At 54.2% G+C, this 27,727-nt stretch overlaps 1 protein-coding gene across 12 annotated transcripts in view; it reads right to left on the bottom strand.

The window, feature by feature from the left end:
• The window catches only part of GAS7 (growth arrest specific 7), a 196,748-nt gene that overhangs the window by 207 nt on the left and 168,814 nt on the right, over nt 1–27,727 (bottom strand). For 7 of the 12 annotated variants that reach the window (XM_067022085.1, XM_067022091.1, XM_067022089.1 and 4 more), the window contains exons 7-14: nt 27,238–27,353; nt 24,617–24,691; nt 19,726–19,804; nt 12,623–12,751; nt 11,711–11,834; nt 7,938–8,017; nt 6,515–6,613; nt 1–5,864 (exon numbers count right to left, since the gene is read on the bottom strand). The exon at nt 1–5,864 is cut by the window's left edge and continues 207 nt beyond it. In XM_067022085.1, the coding sequence (XP_066878186.1) occupies nt 5,514–5,864; nt 6,515–6,613; nt 7,938–8,017; nt 11,711–11,834; nt 12,623–12,751; nt 19,726–19,804; nt 24,617–24,691; nt 27,238–27,353 (1,053 nt within the window). In that variant the 3' untranslated portion in view covers nt 1–5,513. Of the gene's footprint in view, nt 5,869–6,514; nt 6,614–7,937; nt 8,018–11,710; nt 11,835–12,622; nt 12,752–19,725; nt 19,805–24,616; nt 24,692–27,237; nt 27,354–27,727 lie in introns of all 12 variants that reach the window. The other 5 variants (XM_059048171.2, XM_067022094.1, XM_067022093.1 and 2 more) reach the window with 1 other exon arrangement.

Here is a 27,727-nt window from a genome sequence, read left to right as displayed (position 1 = left end):
TAGTACATCAATTTTATTTACTGATCTAGGCAGCCAGGGGATGGAAGGATATACAATGTGGAGTAAACACATTCATTCTGGGGTGAGGAATGCTGGAGGAGACACCGCTTTTTAACGTTAAAAATGTATAAAGTATTTAGCAAAAGTTACAGAAAACAGAGCAAACAAGCAAGTTTATTTGTTAGAAAATTCCGCTTTCGTGGGGTTTTGCTGATGTGCTCATGTTTGTGGAAGGGCTGCTCACCCCCTTCATCTCCTTCCTAGGGGCAGAGATGCAAATTCGGGGCCCCTGTCTCCGAGGATGGCTGCTGTCCCTCTGCATGACTGTCCCCGGGTCCACATGGCTGCCCGGAGGCCGCAGTCCGAAGAGCCGGTCCGCTGCTGCGTGTGGCGCCAGGTAGGGAACGTCTCCACTCGGTAACACACAGGGCCCGGGAGGGGATGTGACTTAACTTCAGGCTATGGGACACGTGAGACGGCAGAGCAGGGCCGGTCTGGTGCTCCTGCCCTGGCACCCGAGGCTTTCCTTCCTCATCCCCGTGCCATACTGCCCCCGAGAGAGCACGCCTGTGCCCAAGTTCATCACACAACCCCTCTCCCGCAGAGGCACCTCCCAACAAAGGCACCCAACAGCCAAGCCCCAGCATCTAGAGGGTTAGGGGAAATGGAACATTGGTTTTTGTCACTTGTCTTGGTCTCACCCAAACCAGGAAAAGGGAGTTGGGTCCCTCACTTTCAGGAAAGGCCCGACAGAAATGACTTTCATGGTGTGCAAGTCTCTCATGGTCCCTGGCCGCGTGGGACCCTGTGACTTGGGCTCCACGGCCCACACCTTCACCTGGCCTGGACCCAAGAATGTCTTCCATTTGCTGGGAGAGGTGCCCGGTTGCCTTCCGGGGCTCAGCTTTCACTGAGCAGGGCACGATCAGGACGTGCTTGGAGGAGCTGTTACCTTGGGGGTCAGGCCCAGGGCTAACCAGTGTCAGCTGGGTGTGGTCCTCTCTCTGCCACCATCCAGTACGCTGAGGGCACCGGCCCGGTGGGCAAGGCTCCGGCAGCGACGCGAACCTGCAGGGAGGGGGCTGTGTCTCCATGCCTGTTTTGGCTCCTTGCAAGTGACTTTCAGGACATGGTGTCAAAAACTGGCGGATGAAAATTAACGACTTCTGCTTTCTTTAGGGGTCCGAGGAGGAACTACCTCATTCTCAACAGCTCGTGAAACTCGTAAGTTTTTGTGTCTGAACACAGAAGCGCCTGGGTATCCCTCTCACGAGGGTGTTAGGTGACGTCGTGCACAGCCATGCTGAAGGGACACAGATTGGGCGTGTGACGTGGGCACAGGGTACAAAACTGGAGGGGACAAGGGGAGGAGACAATGCAGCAGCTGGAGGAGGCCGGGGAGACCATCTGGAACGCACACCTTCGGTTTGCCGAGGAAGGAACGGGGACCCAGGAAAGGGTGCTGACGGGCTCCCTGTCTTCTCATCCACGCTCCACCCACTCCCCACACCCCCTAACCCTCACCAAATGGCAGGGGCCGGGCGAGTGGAAGGGAGGGTCCCCAGAAGCAAGCAGAACTGCCAGCTGAGACGCCAGCGGAAGTGGAGGGCAGTGGAGGCCCTGCCCGCCCCCTCCCCCCAACCCCAACAGCTTTCTGCATCGTCAAAAACCTAAAATGACCCGAAAATGCAAGCATGAGCCCCAAGAACCACTGGTGCGCGCAGCTGGCTGAAAGCAGCCGTGTAAACGAGCTTAAGACCCCAGGCCAGGAACTTCGGGGGCAGACAACTTTTAAAAGCAAGGAAGCAGCGGGGGTGCACCCATGCAACAGATCGCTACTCAGCTATATAAGGGGACAAGCTACTGCCATCCAGCCACAAGGTGACTCAGAGGCAACGAGCCGAGTGACGGAGGCCAGACTCTAAGGCTACTGCAGTGTGGCTCCATTTCGATGACATTCTAGAAGAGACAAATCTGCAGGATCAGAAAAATCCATCAGTGGTCGCCAGGTGCTGGGGGTGGGAGGAGTGGATGGACATCAAAGGAGCCTGAGGGGATGTTTTGGAGTGACGGAAATATCACGTTGATTTCGGTGCTGGTTACAAGGCTGTGTACCTTTGTCAAGATTCACCGAACCGTATACTTCAAGGGTGAATTTTACTGTATGTCAATGAACCCCCGATACCAAATGTCAAAGATCTCAATTAACTTGTAAAAAGGAAAGGGAGGGGGACTTGTAGGGGCGGGGGAGGTTTATGGAAATAGACAGTGTGCTCGCTAAGGAAGCCTGCTGCTCACCTGCGCCCCACTTAACATCTGTCCAAGGCTTTCCCTACCTGCATAATCACCAGCAGGTCTGCAGAATCCTGTGTAAACTCTCCTTGTCAAGGCCACTCACAGCTGGAAGTAAAATCACTTAAACAAGCTGAGGTCTTTGACGTCCTTTGAATTTCATGGCTTGAATTTCCAAGAAGGGACTTTGGCTCCGCCAAGATTTCTCTGCACCCAGCCCCTAATCTCGTAATTGATTGCTTTTCACAAAGGGAACAGAAACAAGCCCCTGGTTCCCGAGTTGTATGGTTTCCATTTGCTTCGATCATTAATCAGCCCCAGTGAAGGGAGAAGTGTCTCCTACGGCAGAAACCCAATCCACCCTCCCCAGTGAAAGGAGGCCCAAGGCGGTCCCACGGGCAGAACCTCGGGGCAGCCATCCCTGTGGCTCAGCTGGCCAGGGCTTTGCAATACTGATCAAAAGCAATAGAAAAAAAAAAAAAATGGAGAGGAACAAGTAGCTTTTCCTGGAGGTTTTCGTGGCAACTCACTTCTGTTTTAGAGACTTTTGTAAAAAAAAAAATCAGGCTATCAGAGACCGAACGAAGTGCCTCCGCGTCTCCCAGGTAGAAGAGGCTCACCTGTCCTCAGAAACGGAACAATGGCTGTGCTCAAGGATGGCCTGGGGCCACTCACCCTGAATCAAGCCAGGCAGACGCTCCTATAACCTAGACGCCACCATCCGGAGCCGAGGGCCCCTCCGAAGCACGCTCTTTAGCTATCCCAGACTTCCTCCTAAGCCTGATTTCACCCACACGCGGAGCCCTGGTAACACAGGGACCCAAGCCCTGCTTGTAATTCGCTGTTCATTTCCTGGCTCTCACTGGCCATCCTCCGGCTTCATTCTTCCTCTCTGTAAAGTGAGAAGAATTATTTAAAACAGACCTCTGAAATTTGAGTTGGATGTGAGCCGTTGAGGGTCTAGCGGACCAGGGGATTATACTCCTGTTGCTGCCTGGCTTTTACGTCCTTGGGTAAATGCCACGTGGCAGTAGTTTGTATTATGATTACAGGCTCCCAGTGGGTTAAACGTGGAAGGGGTACAAGGTTCTCATTCCCCAGACAGGTCTGAAAACATCCCCCTTCCGCACGGAGAACAGAGGGGGGCCGGGGGCACAGTGCCTGTCTGGCAGGCGGCTACATTTCTAGCACCGGCACGATGCCTGGCTTGCCCCGAGTGTCTGCTGATTGAATGAGTGAATGGATGAAAGAAGAGCGATCTGCACAACAGACAGTATCTCCGCAAACCTAAATTCTTCAGCGAGCACCTGTACGTGAATGCCAAAGTTACTGAATTGCAAGACCCCTGGAGAAAAGACAAAGTCTATACAAGAGACTGTGGGCTTCCCTGATGACGGGGCCATTCCTTATCTCTAGCTATTAGCACAGTGCCCCGGCTCAGCTAAATGCTTGATGAATGAATAAAGGAGGGAACAAAAAAGAAAAAGATGTGGAGGGGCTAATGAAACGGAGGGAAAAGGATGAGGGGGAAAGAATGACTTCAGAAAACAGGCTGGCCCACACGGGGCCAACCTGGGCTACCCTGAAAGGGGCAAGAGAGCCCCAGGGGAGAAAAGAAGACTCTGGAATCCTCAGATGGGGATGAGAAAACAAAATCAGTGAGCGGATGTCACACTCAAAAGTATCTGTGTCAGTAACAAGGCCTTGGCTTTGAATGTCGGAAAATCATCCACAAATTAGTTTACTAAGCCACACAGCAATTAACTACTAGCACCGATTCTCTATCAAGAAACCAAAGCAATGATAATACCCCCGAACTGGCAGCTGGTGTCATGGCCCAACTGCAGACCAGGAGGAGTGGTTCTCCATATGCCAGACACAGATGGCCTTCAAGGTGGTGAAGGCCTTCCTGTTGACCTTTCTGGCTGGGATGTTTCAGTAAGAAAACTGGCAAAGCTTGGTTTGCTTTAGGCCATTCGGCATCTTTCTACTGTAACAATGAGGGTGCCACACTGACTCAAAAGGCAGAGGTGCCAAAAGATTCAAGAACAACAAGTCATCAGTTACCAGCATGGACGGCAGAGAGAAAGCCCGGTGAGTTATCTTCTTAGACGTCTGCCCTTACGAGAAACCTGTGAATACAAAGCAATCAAGGGAAAGATTAACAAGAAAGATGGGTTCGCAGGGTGTGGGTTCCAGGCTAGACTGTGCCCCTTGCAAGTTGTCTGACCTCCTTCAGCCCTTTTCTCCTTCCCGTGGCCTCGAGCTGATTCTCAAGATTTAACACGTACGGGAGGACCCGGTGGCAGTGCCAAAGCTTCCTAGGTCACACTCAGACCAGGCTCTCCCAGGAATGGGGAGACGATGGGGAAAGGGCAAGGGGGTAGCAGCCCCAAGCAGGGGCTCCGTGCGGGGCTTTGAAACGTGCAGGAGCTGAGAGGCCAAGGTGCCAGGCTGCCTGGATGGTGACGTGTACTGTGGCCACGAGAGTCTGCGACGCCCGCACAGTGCCTGCCAGTGACAGCCATACATGAGACAGTGGTCCTGACCCCGCTGTGCGTAGGCACGTGGAGCCATCTGGGGACACGACAGACACTTGCCCCAACCCATCTCCAACATGGGACTGACCCGGCCCCCAGGACAAGCGAGGGTGGAGGAGGAAGCGGCTGCAGGCTGGGTGGACGGGGATGCCCGGAGAGAGCACGTGACATTGACGCCTGATCTGACAGGAAACACGATTCAACGCTCCGACCTGGGGCGGATTTGCCGAATGAGGTAGTTCCATCCTGACCTCTGCAGGCAGTGACCGGTCAGTCTGGGAAAACAGGAGCCAGGCATTCTTCCCAAGACTCCCAATGATGCAAAGTAGCAGAGAAGGGCCAGGATGTGGGCTCCCAGAATATGCAATGGGAAAAAACAAAGAGGGAGGGCTGCTGCAAAGGATTCTGGGTGTGGGCTGTTGAGCTGAAAGGTGCCTTCTATCCAAGATTCTGACCCTGACGCTTGGCTTGGAGACACAGACCTCTCACCCCTGCCCCTCCAAAGCCCTGGAGACAGGTGGGCTGGCTGGAGGAAGGGCCTTGGGGCTTCCAGGGGCGTAAGGGTGTGACACAGCTGGCTCTGGGTGGGGAGGGGACCCCTCTGGTGCTCAGCAGGGTCCACAACGTTCCAGCCTCGGTTTGTTCTCGGAGTGGCAAGCACGGCATGGGACTTGGGGGGCTTCAGCCTCGGAGACGAGGGCAGGGCTGTGGATCCATCTTCTTGGCCTGGGAACACCGGGGGGCTCCCCGTGGGGCCATCCGGGCCGCCCTTCTGCCTTCACTGTCCCCTCTCCTCAGTGGACCAGGAGAGCGGGTGGGAGGGCAGCTCCGCTTGGGAGCAGGTCCCCCCCCCCGGCAGGAGTGCCACCGCCTCTCCGTGGGACACCAGCCCCTCCTCGGCAGGAAGCCCCAGGCCGTGCGTCTAGATCTCCATGTCCACGGGGCGGATGTTGCCCGTCTTGTGCTCTCTGACCCACAGCTCCCTGTCTTTGGCTGGGTCCACTTTTCGAAGCAGTTGGTCCACAGGCTCGACTGTCTGCAAGGGATGGAGAAGAGGGATACCTTCAGAGGCAGCAGCCGAGCCAGGGATGTATCCTCTGAACCACGCTGCTTGCACCCTCGTGCCCGTCAGAGCAGCCTCTCTAGAGGGTTGGGAGGCCCCGGGGAGGCCCGTGCGAGGGACAGACGTCGGGGGGAGGCTGGGAGACCCGGGGGCCTGAAGCTCAGGCCTCTGCCCTGCTTTCCCTCGTGCATGTGACCCTCCAGACCTCAGGGTGGATGAGAGGGCAGGTGGCCCAAGGGTCTGTGACCTGTTCCTCCTTCCATCACTCCCCACATTTACCACCTGAGAACAGGTCAAATGGTACGTCGGCTTGAGAGGTTTTTGAATAGTTCCAGCATCGTAAGAAATTCGCCAGGGGAGGCAAGGGCATCTGCAGCTATTTTAACTATCATGATGCATCTATGTGATGCACTCGGGACGGATTCACGTGGACATCCAGGGTAACTGACACGTCCATCCCAAGAGGTCACCCGCAGGCCCGAGCCCGTGCTCACCTTCCGGACAGATTCATCTGTAGCAGCTACTTGACCTGCCACCACGGCACAGGGCCATGGCTCTCCCTGGCCCCTCGCCCCCCCCCCCCCCCCGTTCCCCGCTGGCCTCGGCCCGGGGAACTCACGCTTTGGTTGAACATGTCCGTCTCGTGCCGCAGCTGCGTGTACTGGCACAGATGCTGCCGGATCATCTCCACCCTCTCCACCTCCAGCCGTTCCAGCTCCTGCAGAGGAGGAAACCGGCAGAGACCTCTGGGGGTGTCCCTTCCACCTGGAGACCCTCCCCACCATGCGGGCCCCACCCCCCTCTAAACACAAAACACAGATGCTGCCTGTTTATCCCCCATCCCGCCTGACCCTCTGGGGTCTGACGAGGAACCCACCCCGTATCTGGGAGCGAAGGTGTGGCTGACGGCGCAGCAGTTACCGTCTCCTGACTCTCGTCTGCCAGGCAGGGTGGGTGCTAAGAGCTTTATTGTCCTCAGCATCATTGTACGGGGTTCTCTTCTTTACCCACATTCTCCAAACAAGGGAATGAACACCTACAGAGGTAACATCGCTTGCCCACAGCGACAGGGAATTATGGGAGCGGCGGGATTTGCACCTGGGTCTGTCGCGCTCTTAATCCTGCTTCTGTACCAGTGCAGCCCCAGCCCCAGAGAGATGGAACGCGTGCAGGAGCTGCTGCACCTCCAACCCTTGGGGCTTTGTCCCCGGGCCTCTGCTGAGCGGCCTCGCCTCCCCCGTCCGCCCCAAGCACCGAGGGGCAGGTCAAGAGAGCCAGGAGGGCCGGGAGCAGGGCGGTCACTGCCACAGGGAAGAGCGGAAAGCGTTCGCCCTTTGGACCCTAGGTGGCTCGGCATCTTTGGAACTTAGGAGACGCGGCTGCTATTCTGTGCACAACTAGGTCACTGTTCAGGTGATTAACCAGGGCGTAGGAAGTAAAGCAGGGAGTTTAATGAGGAGATTAACCAGGGGGAGAACTAGGTCACTGTCCCCGGGAGAGGCCTCTAATCTGCTCTGGTGGACCGGCACCTGGGGAAGGCAGATGGTTAGTCTCATGCTGGACAGACAGACGGACGGCGGTGGCTCGGAGCAGTAGGACGGAGTGATAAGCACCTGGCATGATGCCTCCTGTCTCGTCTGGCCCCAGGACCCACGTGCCAACCCCGCTGCACCCCCCGCAGTGGGTGCTGGCTTCTCAGAAATACTCAACTTGGCGATTTTTCCTAAAGGGCCCACTGTCCGCTTGCTTGACCCTGCCCCCTCGGGAGGATGCAGCACGAGCTCGTCGCCGCCTGGGCTCACACAGCTATAGGAGGTGCCAGGGCAAGGACCTGAACCCACAGCAGGCTGGTCCGGAGCTGAGGTCTCAGCCCCAACACTCGCGCAGACCTAATGACCGTCTCCACGGTCACCTCCACGCCACTGCCTGCACACCCACCGCCGTCCACCCAGGGGTTCCTGAGCGCCCGCCCCTGCACGGACAGGGGCCTGTCCGTGTGACCTGTCACGTACAGTGACCTGTGCGCGTCTCCGGTCACTCACCAACGTGGTGGTCACCATCTCTTCAAACCACTTGGACTGCGCCTGGTTGTAGAGGTCCACACAGCGCATGAGGTCATCTCCTGGAAGGGCCAAGGCCACTGTCACACTCGGTCCTGTCCTCACCGTGGCCGCCTTCTCCCACCTGCATCCCACAGCCAGGGGGATGGAGGCCACCAGAAGGTTGGGGGGTGGGGAGGATAAGCAGAGCAAGAGAAGGGGGCAACCCAGCCTTACGCGGGACCGGCTGCAGAGGGTCCACCTGAACGAGACTCCAGACACCAAAAACTCAGGAAGGGGGTTTCTCAGTAAGAATGTATGTATGGGGCTTCCCTGGTGGCGCAGTGGTTGAGAGTCCGCCTGCCGACGCAGGGGACGCGGGTTCGTGCCCCGGTCCGGGAAGATCCCACGTGCCGCGGAGTGGCTGGGCCCGTGAGCCACGGCCGCTGCGCCTGCGCGTCCGGAGCCTGTGCTCCGCAACGGGAGAGGCCACGACAGTGAGAGGCCCGCGTACCGCAAAAAAAAAAAAAAAAAAAGAATGTATGTATGGTAGGGTGGGGAGGGTACTCCTAGGACCCCCAACTCTATCATGAGCCCAAGAAATGCTTCCTCTTCTAAAGATGGGAGTTTCATTTCACACTCCCCAAGCAGGGGAGTCCTGCTTGGTTGAAACATGTGTCTCAAGCAACTTGCTACTAGTTAAAGAAGGGAAGTTTGCAAAGTGTGTGTGTGTGTGTGTGTGTGTGCGCGCGCGCGCGTGTGTGTACATGCAGCAGCAAAGGGTGGGTGGGAAGGGAATGGGCTCTTTCTATAGTATGTTATTTCATAAGCGAGATCTGAAACAAACTATTTAACAAACTGCAAGTAACTACATTACTAAGGTCCCAGCATCCCAGACCCACGCTACACAGAACACAGTTCCTGAACCAGCAGCGTCAGGACGCCCTGGGAGTCTGCTCGAAATGCAATCTCAGGAAGTTTCTGAGACCTGGGGAACCAGAAACTATTTTCACAAGATCCTCAGGTGATCCACGTGCACATTACGGTTGGAGAAGCACGGCTTGGTCTACATGTAGTTTCCTGATCATCACAGGGTGCCAGAGAGAGGAAGACGTCATGGTCTCTGCTCGTGATGGGAAAACTCACGAGTGAACCCAGAGGTAACGATGAACCCTTCAAAGGGATTCCTACAATGGCATCACCTTGCTTATGTGGGTTCAGATATGAAAGTGAAAGAAAGTGGGCGGAGTTACGCCCACATGACCCAGGGCCTGGCTCAGGGCCCCCTCCCCAGTGAACCATACACCGTTAGCTGGGAGCTAAGCCTTGAGTAACAGAACCCAAATCAAGGCTCTGTTCATTCTGCCCTTGGTTCAAGGCCAAGACTGGGCCCTCGATCCCAAGAAAGACTCAGCTACAGGGAAGAAAGTGGGTATTTCATTGCAGATGCATTCCCACCAAGAGCTTGTGCCTGACCGTGGGTGGGGTCACCCTATAAACACAATATGAAACCCCCAAAGCCCTATTTGTCGATCCTGATTTTGACAACATGCTTCAGGAACTCCTGCAACATCAGGAAACAGTATAGGTAAAGGTAGGTATGTCTCTTCTCTAGGCATCCCAAGGGTTTGAAATCAGGCCCTTCTGAACAGTACAGGTTAGGGACATGGATTCTGGAACCAGATCTGGGCTGTCATACAGCTCTACTGTTTACTAGCTCTGCAATCTTGGACAAGTTGATTCACCCTGCCTGTGCCTCAGTTTCATCATCTGTAAAATGGGGCTAATAATGGTACCTTCATAGAGCCACAGTGAAGATTAAATAAGCATACCCCCCCCAAAAAAACACAAAGAACAAAATAAAAAGATAAACAACTTACGAAAAATATTTGCAATTCAAATGACAAAAAGTTAATTTTCCTTATCAATCAATCAATAAGAACAAGACCAGCCATTTGACATAAAAATGGGGAGAGCATATGAGTGAATCATAAAAAAAAAAAAAAAGCCACGATGATTTATAAGTCTAGTTTTGCAATGCTCAACTCCACTCAAAAAGCAGTGTAAATTAAATTAGAAACAAAATACTATTTTTCACCAGATAGTTCCAATGTCAAAATCTGAGAGCGCTCAGTGCTGACAAGAGTTTAGGGAACAGGTGTTCCCAGAGCTATTGGTGGGCGCCCCTCTCTGGAAAGCAACTTGGAAACATCTATCAAAATGAATACAAGCCTGTGACCCAGAAACCCCGACCCCATCTCTATCCTGTCTATATGCAGGTTCTGTTCCCCCCACCCCTGAGATGCATTTATAGTAACAGCATCGCTGGCATTGGCAAACACTCTGAAACAATCTACAAGTCTTACAAAAATCAATTAGGGGAATGAAGAAACAACTCTGGATACGATCATACACTTGCACGCTATTCAACTACTTAAAAACTCTGATGTACATGGGTGGGGAAATAAATTTATGGGTAACGGAATAGAGCTATCTCTAAGACATATCAATTACAATATAAGTTCAGAACACAGTATGATATGATTTTATGTATATGAAATTTTTTTTTTTTTGGCTGCACTGTGCAGCATGTGGGATCTTAGCTTCCCGACCAGGGATCAAACCTGGGCCCCCTGCACTGGACACATGGAGTCTTAATCACTGGACCGCCAGGGAAGTCTCTCTAAATTTAAATATTAAAAAACTTTAAAAAAAATTCAAACACTAGGATGTGTTGATGGTGATTATATCTGGGGAATAAGATTTTATATTCTTACTTGTTGATTAAAATTTTTTGTCAAGCAGCAATATTGTTTTTGTAACATAATTTGATTTTTTAATAGTTTAATAAACTAATTTAAATGTGCCTCTCCCATCCTTGGGTTCCCTTTCCTACTCCCCAAAAGTGTACTGTGCCTTCTGTTTCTGCATCCAATACTCTACCACTGTGCATTAAATATCTTTATATAAAATGCTGTATTTATATTACACTATTTTGTTATGACATTTTCACACCACCTTATTTCAAAATGTCACTGAGGTGGCCGTTTCATCCTGTAATGGACTCATTATACCAGGTCCACCAGAAGTTGGGTTGAAAGGGATTTAGAGACCATCCGAACCAAACCCTAATCCCACAGCACACATTTTAACCCCGGAAAGCAAAACGCATTGTCCTCATACACCATGAAACTGGTTTTTTAGAAATATTTAACAATTCGTTTTTTAGATTACTGTTTCTCACTGGTTTTTCTCCCCCTTCCTTGTGCATTAGCTAATTTTTACCTCTAGGTGGAAGCAGAAGCTGACTCAGTGGGAAATCTTCTGGAGAAAATCTGCAATACGGTTGTTTCTTTAAACAAAATGTTGACCTCTGTTCTGAGGCAGAAGCCCATCACCAGAGGTGAACCTTTGGAGCATTACTCCCCGGGGAGGTGGGACAGCTTGGGTGGGTGTGGCCTGCACTTGCCCTAGGAGCTCCACGCAGCGACAGGCCCCCTGAATTCCGGGTGCCTGGAAGAGGCTGTCCACCGCCTGGCCCGAGATCCAGGGCTTGGACCAGAAGGCGCCCTCCGGCCCAAAGCGAGGGCGTGGGAGCCCCGTCCCCTGCCACGGCCTGGACACAGCCGGGTCTGCTCCCCGCTCCACAGCCCCACCCCCCAGCCTCGTCCTGCGGGATGCACGTTCACGGGCACCCCCTCTCTCAGCCCCTCCTGTCTGTGTCTCTGGGACCAGGTGAGGATGGACGGGGCAGCGGGCGACGGCGCCTCACTCACCCGCCTGTGTGGACTTCCTCCGCGCCTTCTTGATGTCCTCCTCCGTCTTGTTGCTCAGCTTTATTTCCAGCTGCTGGGTCTTCATCTCCAGGTCTCTCTGCCGCTCCGTGAGGGCTTTCCGGGCCTGGGGTCCAAGGACGTGAAGCTGTTCGTGGGCTCAGAGCCAGGAAGGGCCTATGGGGCCCACGGGGCCTGGCTTCCCCTTTTCTAGGTAAGAGTCCTTTCTTTTCCCTGCTTTTGTGGATGAGGCCACAGTGGCTCCGACAGGCTAAGCAGCTAGACCAGCATCACACCACGTGGAGGCTGCAAAGCATCCTCTCATCCCCATTTCTTGGCCTAGAGCAAGCCTCTCAGAGCATGTTTTCGCTGGAGCATGTACACGTACTGGGGACCCAAGCGGTCCTAAAATCACAGCTTCTCCGGGGTGGCGGGGACCACAAAGGCCGACGTCACTTCCCAGCAGTGCTTAGCAGCTGGTAGCACCGGGCTCCCCATTCTGGGGCAGGACGGGCCCTCTGGCGGCAGCTGCCGGCAGGGGGCTGATTCCGTCAGGAGGGAATCCGCCAGGTGAGACCCGGGCAAAGGGGCCCCGTGTGGACCGGCGGCACATCCAGGCTCCGAGACCCACAAAAGCAGGGTGGTACCTTGTCTCACGTGCTGGATGGAGGCCCCCGGTACCCTCCACTGCGGGTGCAGCCACGCCCACTCCCACTCAGAATCAGCACGGCGGGGGGTTGGGGGGGGGAAGCGGCCCACCTATCCTTTGGCTGGGGGAGGGGATCTCATATTCCCCACCCTCCAGATCCTGCCGGAGGGGGGCAAAAGCCTCTGCCTTGGCGCACGGAGCCCCTGCTGGTCCCCGGCCCCCTCTCCTCCAGCAGGGCCCTCCCACCCTGGCAGCCCGGGCCTCACCTTCTCCACTGCGGCACAGCGGCTGGCGAGCTGCTTGCGGAGGTCTGCGATGTGGTGGTCACACTTCTTCATGTCCTTCTTGAAGTTCTCGCGGAAGTTCATCAGGGGCTTCTCCACCTCACTGTGAAGCTGTCGGTGGGGGAGACGCACTCAGCACCCCGGGGCGTCCGCTGCAAGCGGAGGGAGGGGGCGCTGCCCCCAACCCTGCAGGCGAGGATGGGGGACCTTCCCACCGGGAGGTCAGAGACAAGTGGCTGCTTATCTGGTAGCGGTCGAGGAAGTCACCTCGGCTGGTCACGTCCCGGCGTCCACACCAATGGACGGGTGAGCATCGGGAGCCTTCGAGTCCCTCGTGGGCACCCCCTTCCTGTGCTAAGTCCCCAGAGCTTCTGCTAGGGCTCTGCTCAGGTGTCCGGCTCCCTTTCTTTCCAACCTGGGAGCTTTCTCGGGGCAGAACCCAAGCCACCATCTCCGTGTCCCTAAGCACTTAACACAGGGACTGCTGCCTGGGTGACATTAAATCAGGCGATCTCGGGTCAGCTCTACTTATTGGACAGCTACCACGTGCCAGGTGCCGAGACCACAGAGGATCTGCTCATGGTCTGGACGTCGAGGAGGTCTTGTTGGGAGCTCAGGGGCCCCCCCTTCCTGAACTGTGCCTGCTGGTGTCTGCGTGGAGGCTGGTGCAACCCCACCGCCCCAGAATGAACTGACCTCGCACCCCCAGGGACAGAGAAGGGTTCTTTATGCTCTGAGAGGTGCTGGGTGATGTTGGTTTTCAAGCTTTTTCCTTCTCTTTTATTCCTTCCCTCTTTCCCACTCCACTCTCTTTGGAAGGAGAACTCTTACTTAAAACTTTTTGGGGGGCGGGGGTTGTGAACATGAGCTGCATCTGGTAAGAAAACAGATAAGTGTGGACCTGCTGCGGTCAAAGTCACAGCCTAGAGCCCCCCGACTCAGCCTCTCAGAGCCCCACCCACTGGCCCCCTTGGGCCCCTCCATCTGCCCTCCGGGGTCCCTCAGCCTCCATCCGCCCCTCTGGGAAGCAGAGCTGATCTTCCCTGGATGGATGACATCCCAACTCTGCGGTTCTGTGATCGCTCTCCTCTTCCTCCGCGCCAGGCTCCTTGCTTCCTACACTACCTCTTCCCCAGAGCGCTCGCGGACAGAAGTGTTCCTAGTCCTAAACCACCGATCACACATGACTCTTGAGCTCTAGGAGGGTGGGGACCACGCTGGCTTGGTCACTGCTGTGTCCGCAGCATCTGGCCGGAGCTGGTGCACGGTGGGGGAGCCTTCTCTACTTAGATCGTCAGCGCCCAATGCCCTGGGTGACAAGACGATGCTTTAATGGTGGACAACCTTCAAAGACTAACGGAGAGCGGGCTGCACACACGCCCTTCTCCTCCTGTTGGTTGTAACGTCTGCTATCATTTTTTCTGATCCCTTGGAAGTCTCCTTGCACAGGAAAACACCCCCATCTGGTGGCAGTTTGTAAGACGCCACAAACTCGAGCGCTGCTGAGAACAAGAAAACACCTTCCCCACCCGGATGAGGGAGGAGGGGGCGGGGCCGCATAATTGGCGGCCGTGGGAACCGGCTCCTGCCGGCTCTGCTCTACGTGGGTTAACTCAGCCTGTTGACCGAGTAACTCCGCGGTCTCTTTCTGAGGGATTTCCATACTTCATGCACCCAGGGGTGACCCTGCAGAGGCTTATCAAGACTCAGGAGTCCTGGGCGCCGGCCCCAGACTCTGTGGTCTGGAGAAGGGCCCAGGATCCTGCCAACGCACCCAAACGCTCTCCCCCAATTCCAAGTGGCATTCTGGAAACAGCGTGCTACTGGCTGTCAGAAGCGATTCAACCCCGTGGATTGAAGACCCATGGATTCTCCCTCTGTATTTTAAGTACTCTGAAAATAAGGCTGATTTTTTTCTTTAAGAAAGTTGGCTGGGTGTTTTTTTAATACTCATTCTTAACGTTTAAGCATCTCTGGCTAGCCAGGAGGCAGAAGCCCTCCCTCCCTGGAAGCTTGTCTTCATGAACTTGAGCTGGCCTGGCTTGGATGCCACAGGCTATTGAAGCCATTTGATTTGCCTTTCAGAATTCCAGTCTTCTCCTTTCACGTCACTCATCAGAAGAGAGTAAGAGAAAATGCAAGTTGGCAGGAATTTCAGAGGCCACAGGGAGACCTCGGAGATATTGTGGGTTTGGGGTCAGACCACCACAATAAAGCGAAGACGGCGATAAATCGAGTCACATGGATTCTTTTGGTTTCCCAGTGCACATAAAAGTCATGTGTACACTATACTGTAGTCTGTTAAGTGTGTAAATAGCTTTATGTCTTAAAAATGCACATACCGGGACTTCCCTGGTGGCGCAGTGGTTAAGAATTGGCCTGCCAATGCAAGGGACACAGGTTCGAGCCCTGGTCTGGGAAGATCCCACGTGCCGCGGATCAACTAAGCCCGTGCGCCACAACTACTGAGCCTGCACTCTAGAGCCCACGAGCCACAACTACAGAGCCCCCGTGCCACAACTACTGAAGCCTGTGTGCCTAGAGCCTGTGCTCCGCAACGAGAGAAGCCACCACAATGAGAAGCCCGCACGCCGCAACGAAGAGTAGCCCTCCTTCGCCACAACTAGAGAAAGCCCGCGCACGGCAACGAAGAACCAACGCAGCCATAAATGAATGAATGAATAAATAAATATGTTTTTTAAAATGCACATACCTTAATTTTTTAAATACTTATTCCTAAAAAAAAATGCTTCCCATCACCTGACAACGCAGGGTTGCTGCACATCTTCAATTTGTTAAAACAAAACAAAACAAACACACACACACTAAAGCAAAGTGCTACGTTAAACAAGGTATGCCTGTATCTAGTCCAGTGGGTTATTAAGAGTTGTGAAATCATTTTAGTGGGTCAGGACCTGCTTTTAGATGAGCACAGCCCAGACACGAAGAGAAAATGTCAGTGCATTTTAAGCAGGAGGATAAGTAATTTCACACACAGTTGTTTTAGCGACGTACATTTGTATCTGTATGCGGATATCTGGATGTGGATACCTACCTGTGTGTTCCAGGTGGCCATGGAAAATGTATAACTGTGGGTCACAGTCAAGTAAGGTTCAAGTCACTGATCTGATCCAATCTGTTCATTTCACACATGAAAAAAATGGAAGCTCAGAGGTGCTAAGTGACTTGCCCAAGGTCACAAAGCTTGTTAGTGATGGCATTGACATAAAAGTCACATCTCCTGGGGCTCACTGTGGCCCCCAAAATCTTCTGGCTGAATGCATGGCCCCGACTGCAGGATTAGATTTTCTCCCATCAGAAGGAATTTTTCTGTTCTCCCTTCTTCACCCAGAAGCGGGTATAACTTCCTTTATATATAGCAATCTTATTTCTTTAACGGCCTGTTGCTATGAACAACGGCTCGAGCTAGGAGACTAGAAAAGCCTAAAAGATCCCTGAAATGAAATTGCGTTTCTTAAAGAGCTCTTGCCCCCGACACAGAGCATTCGGGGTGGAATTTTTCAACGAGCCTTTTGGGGCAGATGGTAAAATGGATTTCGCACATATGGAGACGTATTATCCAGGGCGGACGGATAGTCCTTGGAGCCTTTTCTTTTCAAGGAATTGTCACACAACCACTGGGCTGCCACCACGATGGCCTGAGGGCATCGACACTGACCGATGGGCTGGAGGCAGCAGACATTCTTAATGGAAAAATCTACGTGTGAATTTTTGGTGAACGTTCTTCAGAAGCCTCCCAGCAGCTACCTGAAGTCAGCCGTGAGTCAAAACATCCCGGCACTTGGAGGGCCAGACTGCACTGCCCTGGACAGTCCTTAAGAGAGGGCAGAGTCCTCCTCAGAACAGGGTTCTGTGTTTTAAATGCAACTGGTCTGCCCGGAGGAAAGGTCGGGGGGGTCAAAACTGCCATTCACTCAGTCCTCTCCTTTGCTTCCTCAGCAGCTGAGCCCACTGGCTGCAGTTTAACTCCTCTGCTCCTTCTCATTTGTGAAACGGAGATGCCGTCTTGAACAGCAGCTGATAAAACTGAGGGAGATGAATTATATCCTACATCGAACACTTAAACATCACCGTGATGCTGTGATATAATAACAAACATGTATTTCGGTCTCTGTCCCCAGCTCCTGGCTGGAGCTCCTAGAGCCTTTGCAATTTCCTAAACAACAAAGGTCCTAGGAGCATCCTTTGGTCTAATATTTGGTCTCTGACCCCACTGTTCCTGACACCAAGCTCCTACATCCCTTGGAATTTCCTGGGTGACAGGAGGGTCTTCTGTTCTAATGAGGGGCCTCTGCCTGGACTCCTGGACGGGGGCTGGTCACCAGAAAGACCAAGCCATGATTAGAAGCTTGTAACTTTCAGCCCCCTCCCCATCCCCCGGGGAGAGGGGAGGGGCTGGAGACTGAATGAATAATTGATTCTGCCTGTGTGATGAAACCTCCATAACAATCTGTCAATCACGGGGCCCAGAGAGCTTCTGGATTGGGGGAACACACCCAGAGGTGAACACACATCTCCAGCCTTCATCACATCCTTTCATATATAATAAACTGGTAAACCTAGTAAGCGTTCCCCTGAGTTTCGTGAGCTGTTCTAGGAAATTATGAAACCTGAGGAGGGGGTCACGGGAACCCCTGATCTGTAGCCAAGTTGGACAGAAGTGGTGGGTAACCGGGGGACCCACTACTTACGATGGCCATCTGAGGTAGGGTTGCTCCCGTAGGACTGAGTCCTTAACCTGCAGGATCCTATGCTGACCCTGGGGGAGTTAGTGTCAGAACTGAATTAAATTGCAGGACCCCCAGCTGGGGTCAGGGAATTGGCTGGTGCGGGGAAAACCCACCCAGTTGGGTGACCAGACGCGCTGCCGTGGGCAGCAGTGAAAGGAAAGATGAGAGGAAAACATTGCCTGGGGGTGTGCTCTGTCACCCGCTGAGTACCTTATGAACAATCGAGAACCAGGCGGCCTGCTGATGGAGAGTAAATGCCACCAGGGTTCCTGGGGCTCCGGCAGGCGACCCTTCAGACGCTCGCAGACCCGGCTCCCAGCCCCATGGCTCACAATGGCAGCCTCTGCATTCATCTCACAGTCAACGGAAGTTTCCACCACCGCAGAAGCTGGAGCTGCTGGGGGCTAGGAGGGAGAAGCGTGATCTACAGCTTAGAAACACCTCCCTGCTTTGTGTGCAAGGCTCAAAAGAGACCCATTCACGGAGCTCCCTTCTCTCCCAGTACTTGAGAGGCCACTTCCTTGCAAAGTGTTGGTGTCTGAGGTTAGCGTGCCCCTGCTGGCCCAGGAATTCTCGCTCACATCTGGGTGTCAATTCAGTCTCGGGGCTCCAGCATCCTTCAGGGGCAGGGAGCTGGTAACGCACTGTTTTTCCTCCCAGCCCAGCTCTTTGTAACGCTCCTTCACACACCTCAGCCGTACGGGTAATTCATCCCGCCCTCGGTGTGCGGAGAACCATCACGGGGTGGGGTGGAGACCCGGATACAAAGTCAGTTTCCTGTCTTCCGACAGCGCACTAAGCCCAGAAATGCAACTGTTGTGGAAGAAGCGCTAGAAAAGACATAGGACCTGGGAGCACTGAGTGTGGAAGTCGCGGGAAGGAGCGGCCATCTTTGTGGGATGCCACGTTCAAGGAGCATCCTCCTCCTTTTACACCGTGACGTTGACGGTGGCAGTGTACACCCTGATGTTAAAATGTGGGCTCAGAGGGTTTAAGCGCTTTGTCCCGGTGTCCTCTTCGGCTGGTGACCGTGGGAGGGCAGAAGGAAGAGCGTAGACCCTGTAGGCAAAGGTCACCGGGAACGGTGCCCCTCTCCAGGGGCTCTCGTCCTTTAGAAGGCAAGCATCCTAGTGGGCGGCCCCATCAGTCACGCACACTTTAGTATGAATTTCCCCCCTTAGACTCTTGGTTTATTTTCCACGTGGAAAGCAGCTAAGAGCCTGAGAGGGAATTTGGAGACAGGAGACAGGGAGTGGGGAAGAGAGGGTTGTTTGGAAACACAGAGAAATCCTGGCAGAAAGCAGGCCTGAAAAGACTAGGGGGTGGAGAGGAGGTCGTCAGAGGCCCTATTCACTCCTAACTTCAGGAAATAGTTATTGACGTCGACTATGTACCAGGCACCGCTCTGAGTCCTGAAGATGACAGAGTGAGTAGGAGAGAAACATCACTGTCCAAGGGCACGGTGCTAGAGTCTTTTGGACCAATGGAAAGAAGCGTCAGCTACCTAGTCTGAAATTGTGTAACAACAAACACAACAATAACAAAAATGTCTCCCTTCGAAATAGTCTAGTCTCTCCCGACACTAAGAAGAGACAGAAAATGCCACTGCATTCCTCGGAAAGCCAAGCAACACAAAAGTGCAGTTGCACCACTCAGGGGTTCACCCGAGGAAATGGGGGGCATCTACCCTCACCTCACAGAGGTGTGCTCGGGTTGCTTACACTGGCTCATCAGAGCCCAGGGTTAAATTTGGAGGAACTTTGTGAGGTGGTTGTTAAAGACAGCCGGGGGCTTCCCTGGTGGCGCAGCGGTTGAGAGTCCGCCTGCCGATGCAGGGGACACGGGTTCGTGTCCCGGTCCGGGAGGATCCCACGTGCCGCGGAGCGGCTGGGCCCGTGAACCATGGCCGCTGAGCCTGCGCGTCCGGAGCCTGTGCTCCGCAATGGGAGAGGCCACAGCAGTGAGAGGCCCGCGTACCACAAAAAACAACAACAACAACAACAACAAAAAAAAACCCCACAAAAAAAACAAAAAAGACAGCCGGTATTAAAAATTAAATGATCTAAACTTAAAATTAACAAACTATATTCAAAGCAAAGGTAATAACATATCCTCATACCCTCCTAACTACATCTGACTATCATCCACGCTCTTGATGGATGTGTATGATTACTGATGCTGTTTTGTTGGTCTAGGGGAGCCGGTCTAACGGTAGCATCTCTTCCCGGCTCTTGAAATTTACACCATGGAAACTGCAACATCACACCCTGGAGAGACAGTTGTTAAACGTTCAGCAGCACCTCGGTGCGTAGGACCAACCCAGGGAGGGCTTACCTTGGCGGAGAACTTGAGGTGAACTTCAGCCTCGTCGGCAAGGCTCTTCTTCACCTGCGCCCACGCTTCTCCCAGGGAGCTGCAACACCAAGGAGTCGATGAGGCTCGGGGAGGCGACACCGACCTCAGGTCAGAGGCCATGGCCCTCCCTGAGACAGGGTGCTGGGTCAGGACCCACAGAGTGCTGGGTCCTGACCCCGAGTCCCGGGGGAGCGTACGACACAAGAGACCGTGGACTTGGATGAGGCAGAGGCCAGGCGCAAAAGAAACATGAGGACCACGCCTCGACGTACGGGAGGAGAGGGACCTTCCCGAGCCAAGCTGAGCGAACACAGACCGCAGCAGACAGTCGAGTGCCCGGGGAAATATCCAGAAGCCCAGAGGGCTGGGCAGATGTGAGAGGGAGGTGGGGTACAGTGCCGTGAGGACCCTAATACCTGGCCCACTACTGTCTCCGGCCTTCCTGTCGCTCCTCCCTGGTTTACTGTTGGGGGAAACGCCTGTTGGCAAGCCAAGGAAGGAGAACGGATGCCTTTTCAGGGAGAAGCCCTTCTCAAACAGAAGGCACCACACAGCCCTGCGTGCGGGCAGACCGCCGGTGGCCTGACTTCCAAGGAGGGCAAAAGTGGACCGCCTGGGTCTAGGAACCTCTTAGGGACGCCCACGCAGCAGAGAAGGCTTGCCATCACCAGCCTCAGGGGCGTGGCCCCCCGCTAGTACTTATTCTAGATTGTGAGCCCCAGGGCGGCCCAGAGCCAACCAGAGGAGGGCAAGGTGTTCTAAGCTAAATAACTTTTCCACTGGTAGGAGATGTTCCAAATAGAAGCAATCTCCTGAAGTCCCCCAGACTTTTGAACGCAGGCCCCCATGCTCCAGTCTCCCTGATTTGGAACTCCTGAACCTTGACGACCTGCAAAACGATACTTCTGCACGTTTGCTCGAGACCTCTCCACCCAGCTGCTGGTAAACCCGGGCTGAGTGGTCAGTTGACTTTAACTTCATCAAAAAGCCACTTCCCCCCAGAGAATGCATTAAACGTGAGGGGCAAAAAAGCTGATTCAAAGACAGCATGCTGCGAGGCTCCTGGGTTTTGAGCCAAGCAGCCAGCAGCTGAGAAGTACCCAACGGAACAGAACAGGACAGATCTCTGTGGTCAGAGTCCGGGCTTGTCTGGTCGTGGTGCTGGCTCAGGCTGAGGCGGGTGTTTATGGGAAATGACCGACCGATTTTATCTTGGAGTCAGGCAGCAAAGCAAGGTCCCCTCAGGTGATCCCAGCTGGCGGGAGGGGGGGCCCACCCGAGAAGAGATGGAGCCAGAACTGGAGCGATCCAAGCTGCTGGCATTTGTCTTGGCCTGAAGGGCCTGAGCTCCCAGGAGCTGGGCTGGGCCCACACTGGGTGGCCTGGCTCCTTACCTGACTGGGCAGATGGGTAGGGGGTCCAGGGTGGGGGAAGGAGGGCGTGGAAGCGGTCATGATAGTCATACAGATACGGGATCAGAACGGCAGGTCCAGAGAGAGACTCGCCCAGACACAGGCGATGCGCTTGCAGCAAAGGCGACAAGTTGTCTCAATGGAGAACAGCCAGCCTTTCAAGAAATGGCACAGAGACAACTGTATATCCACAGGGAAAAAAGGAATCCCGCCCCTGACCTATGCCACACACAAAGCTGACCTCAAGATGGATCACACAGCTAAAGTGAAAGCCAACAAGCTTACAGAAGCAGCCCCAGGAGGAGCGGGAGCTTGACGAAAAGGGGGCTGGAGGGCGCTTCTCCCTGCAGCTGAGCTACTCGCCAGCCCGCGGGAGGTACACACAAGAGCCCAGAAGCCCCGGTGGTGCCGAGACACTGTAAGTCTGCTGTCAGCAGAGCACGTGGTCAGTAACTGGCCCAGGGACAGTGACAGTGGCCTGAGCCCGTCATCTGAGGGTCATCGGGAGGAAAGGCGAAAGCACAGTTTCACGCTCGGGACGGACGATGTCCTCGGCCCCGCCTCCAGGCTGGGTCCTCATTAGTGGGACATCTCGCTCCAAACACTCAGCTGCGCCTGTCTGAGCTGGTCCAGCCCCAAGCAGGCCTCCCCGCTCCCAATATCCCAGTCGCCTTGGAGCCACGCCACAAGTTAGAAAAAAGGCCATTTAGAAATTCTCTCATGGAAGAGAGATTTTTTTTTTCATCCGATAAGAGGTTAATGAAGAAACAAAACCAAACCAAAAACCCGGGATATCATTTCTCCCACGGTTCCAGCAGACCGGCTGAGGCTGCCAAATCAAAACACACGTCACCGTCACAGCTACCACGGGAGAGCAGAACTGAAGGGAGGACAAATCACCTGATTCTGTTTATTTTCCACACACCCTGTGGCATCTAGTTTGGACACAGCACAACTCAAGTCTCCCCGTCCGCGTCTCTCTAGGCTGCCCCACGTTTCTAGGCTCCGGTATCGCGCTTCGAAAGCTTCAGGTGCACGGGCTGGCGTGCAAAGCTGTGCGTGAATGCAAAACAGCATAGCTGCAGGTTGTGAGCAGGGGCGGGCCCACGCGCCCCCGGAAGGGGCGGGCCCACGCGCCCCCGGAAGGCGCGTGCGTCCGGGGGTGGCGTGTACACGCAGGGGAGACGGGGTATGTGCTCCTGGCCGTGCTGCACGTGAGCGGCGCCGATGCTGGAGCGTGCGGCGGGCTGCCCCGTGTCTGTGGGTGCACGTGGGTGCGGCACGATGGCGGGGGCTGACTCCTGCCTCGTGCAGCTGGGAGCATATGCTGCGCGCGTTGGCCGGAGGGAGCGTCCCTGGCAGCAGCTCAGGCCGAGGAGGTGGAAGCCCCTTCCAGAGCAGCTCTGCATCGCAGGACATGGGGGTACTTAAGAAAGCCCCCTTCCCAGGCCGGAGGGGAGGCTCCCCGACAAGCTCCCTTCCTGCCCTGCTCTCAGGGCCGGTGCAGCGAGTAGGAGGAAGCCGGAGGCAACTTCATTTATGTCCCTGGAAGAGACACTGGCCGCACAGGACCACCCAGTGGCCTGCTGGGTCAATGAAAACCATTCAGAGGCGGCCTCTTGGCTAGACAGCGAGCCCACACAGGGGCCCTAATCAAAGCCACATTTGGTTGGCAAAGCCCCATCGCCCGAAGGATTCAAGCCAGGCAGGCAGATTTGGCCTCGTTCAACACCACAACCCTCTGATGACCACAGCCACCCCGTGGCAGAATGTCTTCCATCCCCAGGGGCTCACTTCCCCTTGTAGGAGGGACTCGAACAGAGTCTGCGCTGGAGGGAGGTTGGACTAGAGAGAGGACCTCAGGGGACCTTTCAACTCTAACCTCCTGAGACTCTGTTTTATTATTGAGGTGAACTTCACATAACATAAAATTAACCACTTTAAAGAGGATAAGCATTTACTGCATTTGCCGTCTTGTGCAACCATCACCTCTAGTTTCAAAACATTTTTATCACCCTGTGATGGAATGAATGTGTTCCCCAAATTCAGACGTTGCAGCTCTAACCCACAGTGTGGCTGTTATCTGGAAATGGGGCCTCTGAGGAAGTAATTAGGGTTACATGAGGTCATACGAGGGGCGGGGGGGGAGAAGTGACACCGGAGAGCCCTCTGTCTCTCCTCACTGAGGAAAAGCCACCTGCAACGCAAGGAGGGAGCTCTCACCGGACACCGACCCTGCCAGCTACCTTGACCTTGGACTCCCCAACCTCCAGAACCATGATTCATTACATTTCTGTTGCTTAAGCCACCCAGAGTCTATGGTATTCTGCTACAGCAGCCCAAGCAGATGAGCACATACCCCAGAAGGAAACCTCGTACCCATTAAACAGTTACTTCCAGTGCCCTTTTCTCCCGTCCCCTGGCAATCACCCGTCTTCATTCTGTCTCTGTGGATTTGTCTGTTCTGGACATTTCATATAAATGGATCATACACTATGCAAACCTTTGTGTCCTGCTTCTTTCACTTCACATAATGTTTTCGAGGTTCATCCACATAATAATGTGGATGAGTACTTCATTCCCTTTTTATGGCTGAATAATATTCCATCATATATCCATATATCCCATGTGGATAGACCACAATGTGTTTATGCATTCATCCTTTGACGGACATTTCGGTGGTTTCCACCTTTTGGCTATAGTGAATTGTGCTGCTACAAACATGCGTGTACATGGATTTGAATATCTGCTTTTAATTCTTTTGGATACAAACCTAGGAGTGGAATTGCCGGATCATACAGTAACCCTATGCTTAGTTTTCTGGCGCACTGCCAAGCTGTTTTCCATAGTGGCTGTGCCATTTTGCATTCCCACCAACAGGTTGAAACTCTTTGTTAACAGATGGAGCGGAGAAGGCTACAGTCTTTCCCCAACTAGGGATCTTTCTGTGGCTGGGAGGGTGGGGCTGAGCCTCTCCCAGCCCGGGTCCCCCACCCAAGGAGGTCTGGACTGTCACAGCAGGAGCGGGAGGGGAGCCTGGGCCTCAGGCCCACAGGACAGAATTCTAAACAAGGGGGCTGGGTGTGGAATCCTGTCACACCTAGTTTCCAACCAGCCTGCTCTCAGAGAAAGGGGAGCAGGGGTTGGCATCTGGAGGCTGGTTCCCAGCTACCAGGTGACAGGGCAGAGGGGGTCCTGACATACTCCAGCATCTGGCAGGAGGCCCTTGGCCGCTAGACAGTGGATAATATGGAAGTGCCAACCTTGAGTGTGCATGACCACACCTGCAGTCGTGGCTGGCCAGCTGGAGCCATGAATGTTCCCCTTGAACCGTGAATGCCCACCTTGAATCATGGGCACCCACCTTCCGCCAGGTCTATGGAAACCTCCCCATCCATATGGGACCATGGCAACGATCAGTGATCAGTGAAAAGGGACCCCCCCCGCCCCCTACTCACCCCTCCTCCTGAGCAGCCAAGGAGTTCTGAGAGAGCTTAGCTAAGTTCTTTGCATATTCTTCTTCAATCTTTATCCTGCAAAGGGAGAAAATCCAACATGTCAGCTCCCCAGCACTTGACTGTGGGTCCGACCTGCAGCCCTGCCACTTATTAACCATGGAAACGAACCCGCCAGACCATAAGCTCTGTGAGTACGCGGCTCTTGTCTGTCCACCTGACACACAGTAGGTGCTTAATCAATACATGTTGAATGAATAAATGAACGAACTTGTCTGAACCTCATCTGCAAAGGGAGGCATATATGCACCTGTGTCCTAGGCTGTGTGGATAAGAGTGGTCATTTGCACAGTTCCTAGCACAGGGCTGGACACACAGCAGACACTTAAACGAAGAAAAGGAACTCGTGATGGACCACGGCTGCCCCCTCTCCCAGGCCCAGAGCTCTGGGCTGAGAGCCTGCAAGGTGGCGTTGGTCCCTCCGAAGCAGGAACGGAACCCCTCTCTACGTTCTCCCAGACCCCAGGGTCCCCAACTTCCAAGCCTGCAGGGTGCAAGCATTTCCATGGAAAGCAGCAGTGACCAGCTCTGCGGTGGATTCCACTTCCCCAGAGAGGGAAGTTGCCTTGGATTTCGCTTCCGGCAGGCAGGCCCTGGACCCACTTTCAAGGCAGCTCTCCGGGGAGTGTTCTGTATTATCTGGCACAACCATGTAGAACGTGTTGCCACGGTATTAGTCACTGCCTAAGTGGTCCCCCGAGGAGCTGTGCTTGTGACGACCAGAGCTGGCCAGAGAGCTGGAGCCTCACAGAGGCCCCTGGTCCATCACTTGGCAAATGAACAAAACCCCAGGGATGCTCCCAGGGCTGCAGCATTTGCTTCCAGGCTGATCAGGAGCTGAAGGGCGGCCTGACCGAGTCCCAGGGCAGTGTTCTCAGTCATGATCATTTCCTCCTTCGGTGCTGAGAGGCTCAGTCTCGCTCCTTCTCTCACTACCAGCTCCACCGTCTCCACATACTCTCAAGCCTGCCTCCATCACTGCCTCTCCATCCACTCAGCCTTTAGTCCCTCCCCTCCCCAGGAGGACATGGATGGCCAGCCTCCAGCCAGGAGATCTCTGGAGAAAGCAGATCTCACCATGTCACGCTCTCAGCTTCAAACCTCCAAAGGCTCATCAATGCCAACCGCATGCACCGGGCACGAGGCCCGTCCCCCTCCAGAGCCGGCGTCGCTCCCCTAAGCTGTGGCCACGTGGTTCACCGGATGTCTGCCATGCCCCGCCCCCCCCCACTCCCTGGCCCCGGCCCAGCTCTCACCTCTGCACCTCAGCTCCCACCCCTCCCGGCTCTGAAAGGTCCCCCTCTACAAGACCCCAGGTGGACTGAGAAAAGTCATAGGAGTCCACCTGTCCCAGGGAAGACCCGTGTTCTCATGCGGAAGGTTCCATTTATTCGTTAACACGACCTCTTTGTGAAAGTGTAAACCCTAAGCATGTTCAAACTAGGCTTTTCTAGCCATTTTCCTCTTGGCCTGTTTCCTACTGTGGTTTTCTCACACCTGAGCTACAGAATGTTTAATGGGTCATAGAGTAAAGATTTGATTACACCAATAGAAAATAGGCCTCCCAAGGAAAACAGATCCCTTAAAATGCCAGAGAATCGTTACTCGATTATTGTTGCTCTAATTACAAAAGAAACATTTAAAAAATCTACTGCCATTTACTATCAATATTTCCAGTGTGCCCTGGAAACTCCACACGGGAAGCTGTGTCTATGTGTGTGTGCACACGTGTGGAACGGGGGGGTATATGCACCTGTATGAGTGTGCAGGTGTGTGGGTATGTGCTTTACAGGGTCTCAGAACTTGGAGAGACTGAGGAGGGGAGAGATGAAGAAGGAACTTCTCTCTGTGGCTCTCCCCACTTCCATTAGGCTGAATTTATTGTTGCATCTACGGGCAGGCAAACCACTATTATAATCCCTGCACTTACCGTAATGACCTTATCTGACTCTCCCGGTAGGCTGAGCTCCCTGAAAGCAGGAATGGGAGGGTGGGGCTTTCTGGATGCCCAGGCCCGGGACATGGCTTTGGCTCAAAGATGAATTGAAAGGTAACAGTCTCCTTTTTTGTTATGTTAAGGAACAGCGCTTCAAATGAGGGAGGCGCATGCGTAGATAAGCAAAGGGGGGGCCAAGCAGTCTGTGTGGGGAGACGTTAGGGACCGGTGGAGACTGTGGCAGACTGGAAACACACACTCCCTGTACAGGGGCGGCTGCTCTTCAGCTCCAGCCAATTGTTGCACGAGGGATGCAAAGCCATGGAGCCAGACTTTCTTCTTTCCCCAGAGATACCAGATATGCAGACTTTAATGTAATATCCACCAATTTTTTTTGCTGTTGTTGGTTCAAAGCTTTACAAACATCACACAGGCCAAAGCAACACATCTGCTGGCCAGACGTGTCCCAAGGGCCATAAGCCCGTGACTCCCGTCTTGCAGTCCCCTTAGTGCTAACCAAGCCCAGTGCTGGTGTGCGGTGCTCACCCTGGCTGCTCACTCCCTCGGGCTCAGGGACCAAGGTGCGTGCTGTCACCAGTCCCTGGAGCTGGGAGGGCCCAGGCCTCACCTTTCCCGGATGAACTCTGACATTTCCTTCTGCATCTGTTTGCCCTTCAGCTGTTTCTGAAGCAGCAGTTCAAACCCAGCCATGGTTCCGTTGCCTTGGGGGTCCTTCTTATCAGCCTAGGAAGGAAAGAGAAGCAGCAGCGTTTAGGCGACATCAGCGTCTGGAGCCAGAAGGAATGGAGTGCAGGGAAGACAGACCCCGGAAGGGACCTCGTTGTGCCTGCTAACCCTGTCCTCAGCCCCAGAGGGAGGACAAGGGCAGGAGTATCGGCTGCCCCAACTCGCGCCTCTCCTGGCGCTCCTGTCCCCACGTGCTCTCTGATGCGTAAGCCCTGATCGCTGCCGCCACCCCATGTCCGTGCCCCTCAACCCCACAACCTGGGAAAGAAGAGGAGGAAGGGTATGTGGCCAAGAGCACAGGCACCAGGTAGCTGCTGGGGCTGGCTGGACCCTCTGCGGAGCCTTGGCATCTTGACTAAGCTGGGAGACAG

The sequence above is a fragment of the Kogia breviceps genome, chromosome 19 (genome assembly GCF_026419965.1).
Source record: "Kogia breviceps isolate mKogBre1 chromosome 19, mKogBre1 haplotype 1, whole genome shotgun sequence".
NCBI lineage: Eukaryota > Metazoa > Chordata > Mammalia > Artiodactyla > Physeteridae > Kogia > Kogia breviceps.
The sequence above is the reverse complement of the archived record's forward strand: the minus strand, read 5'-3'. Positions and strand labels throughout refer to the sequence as shown.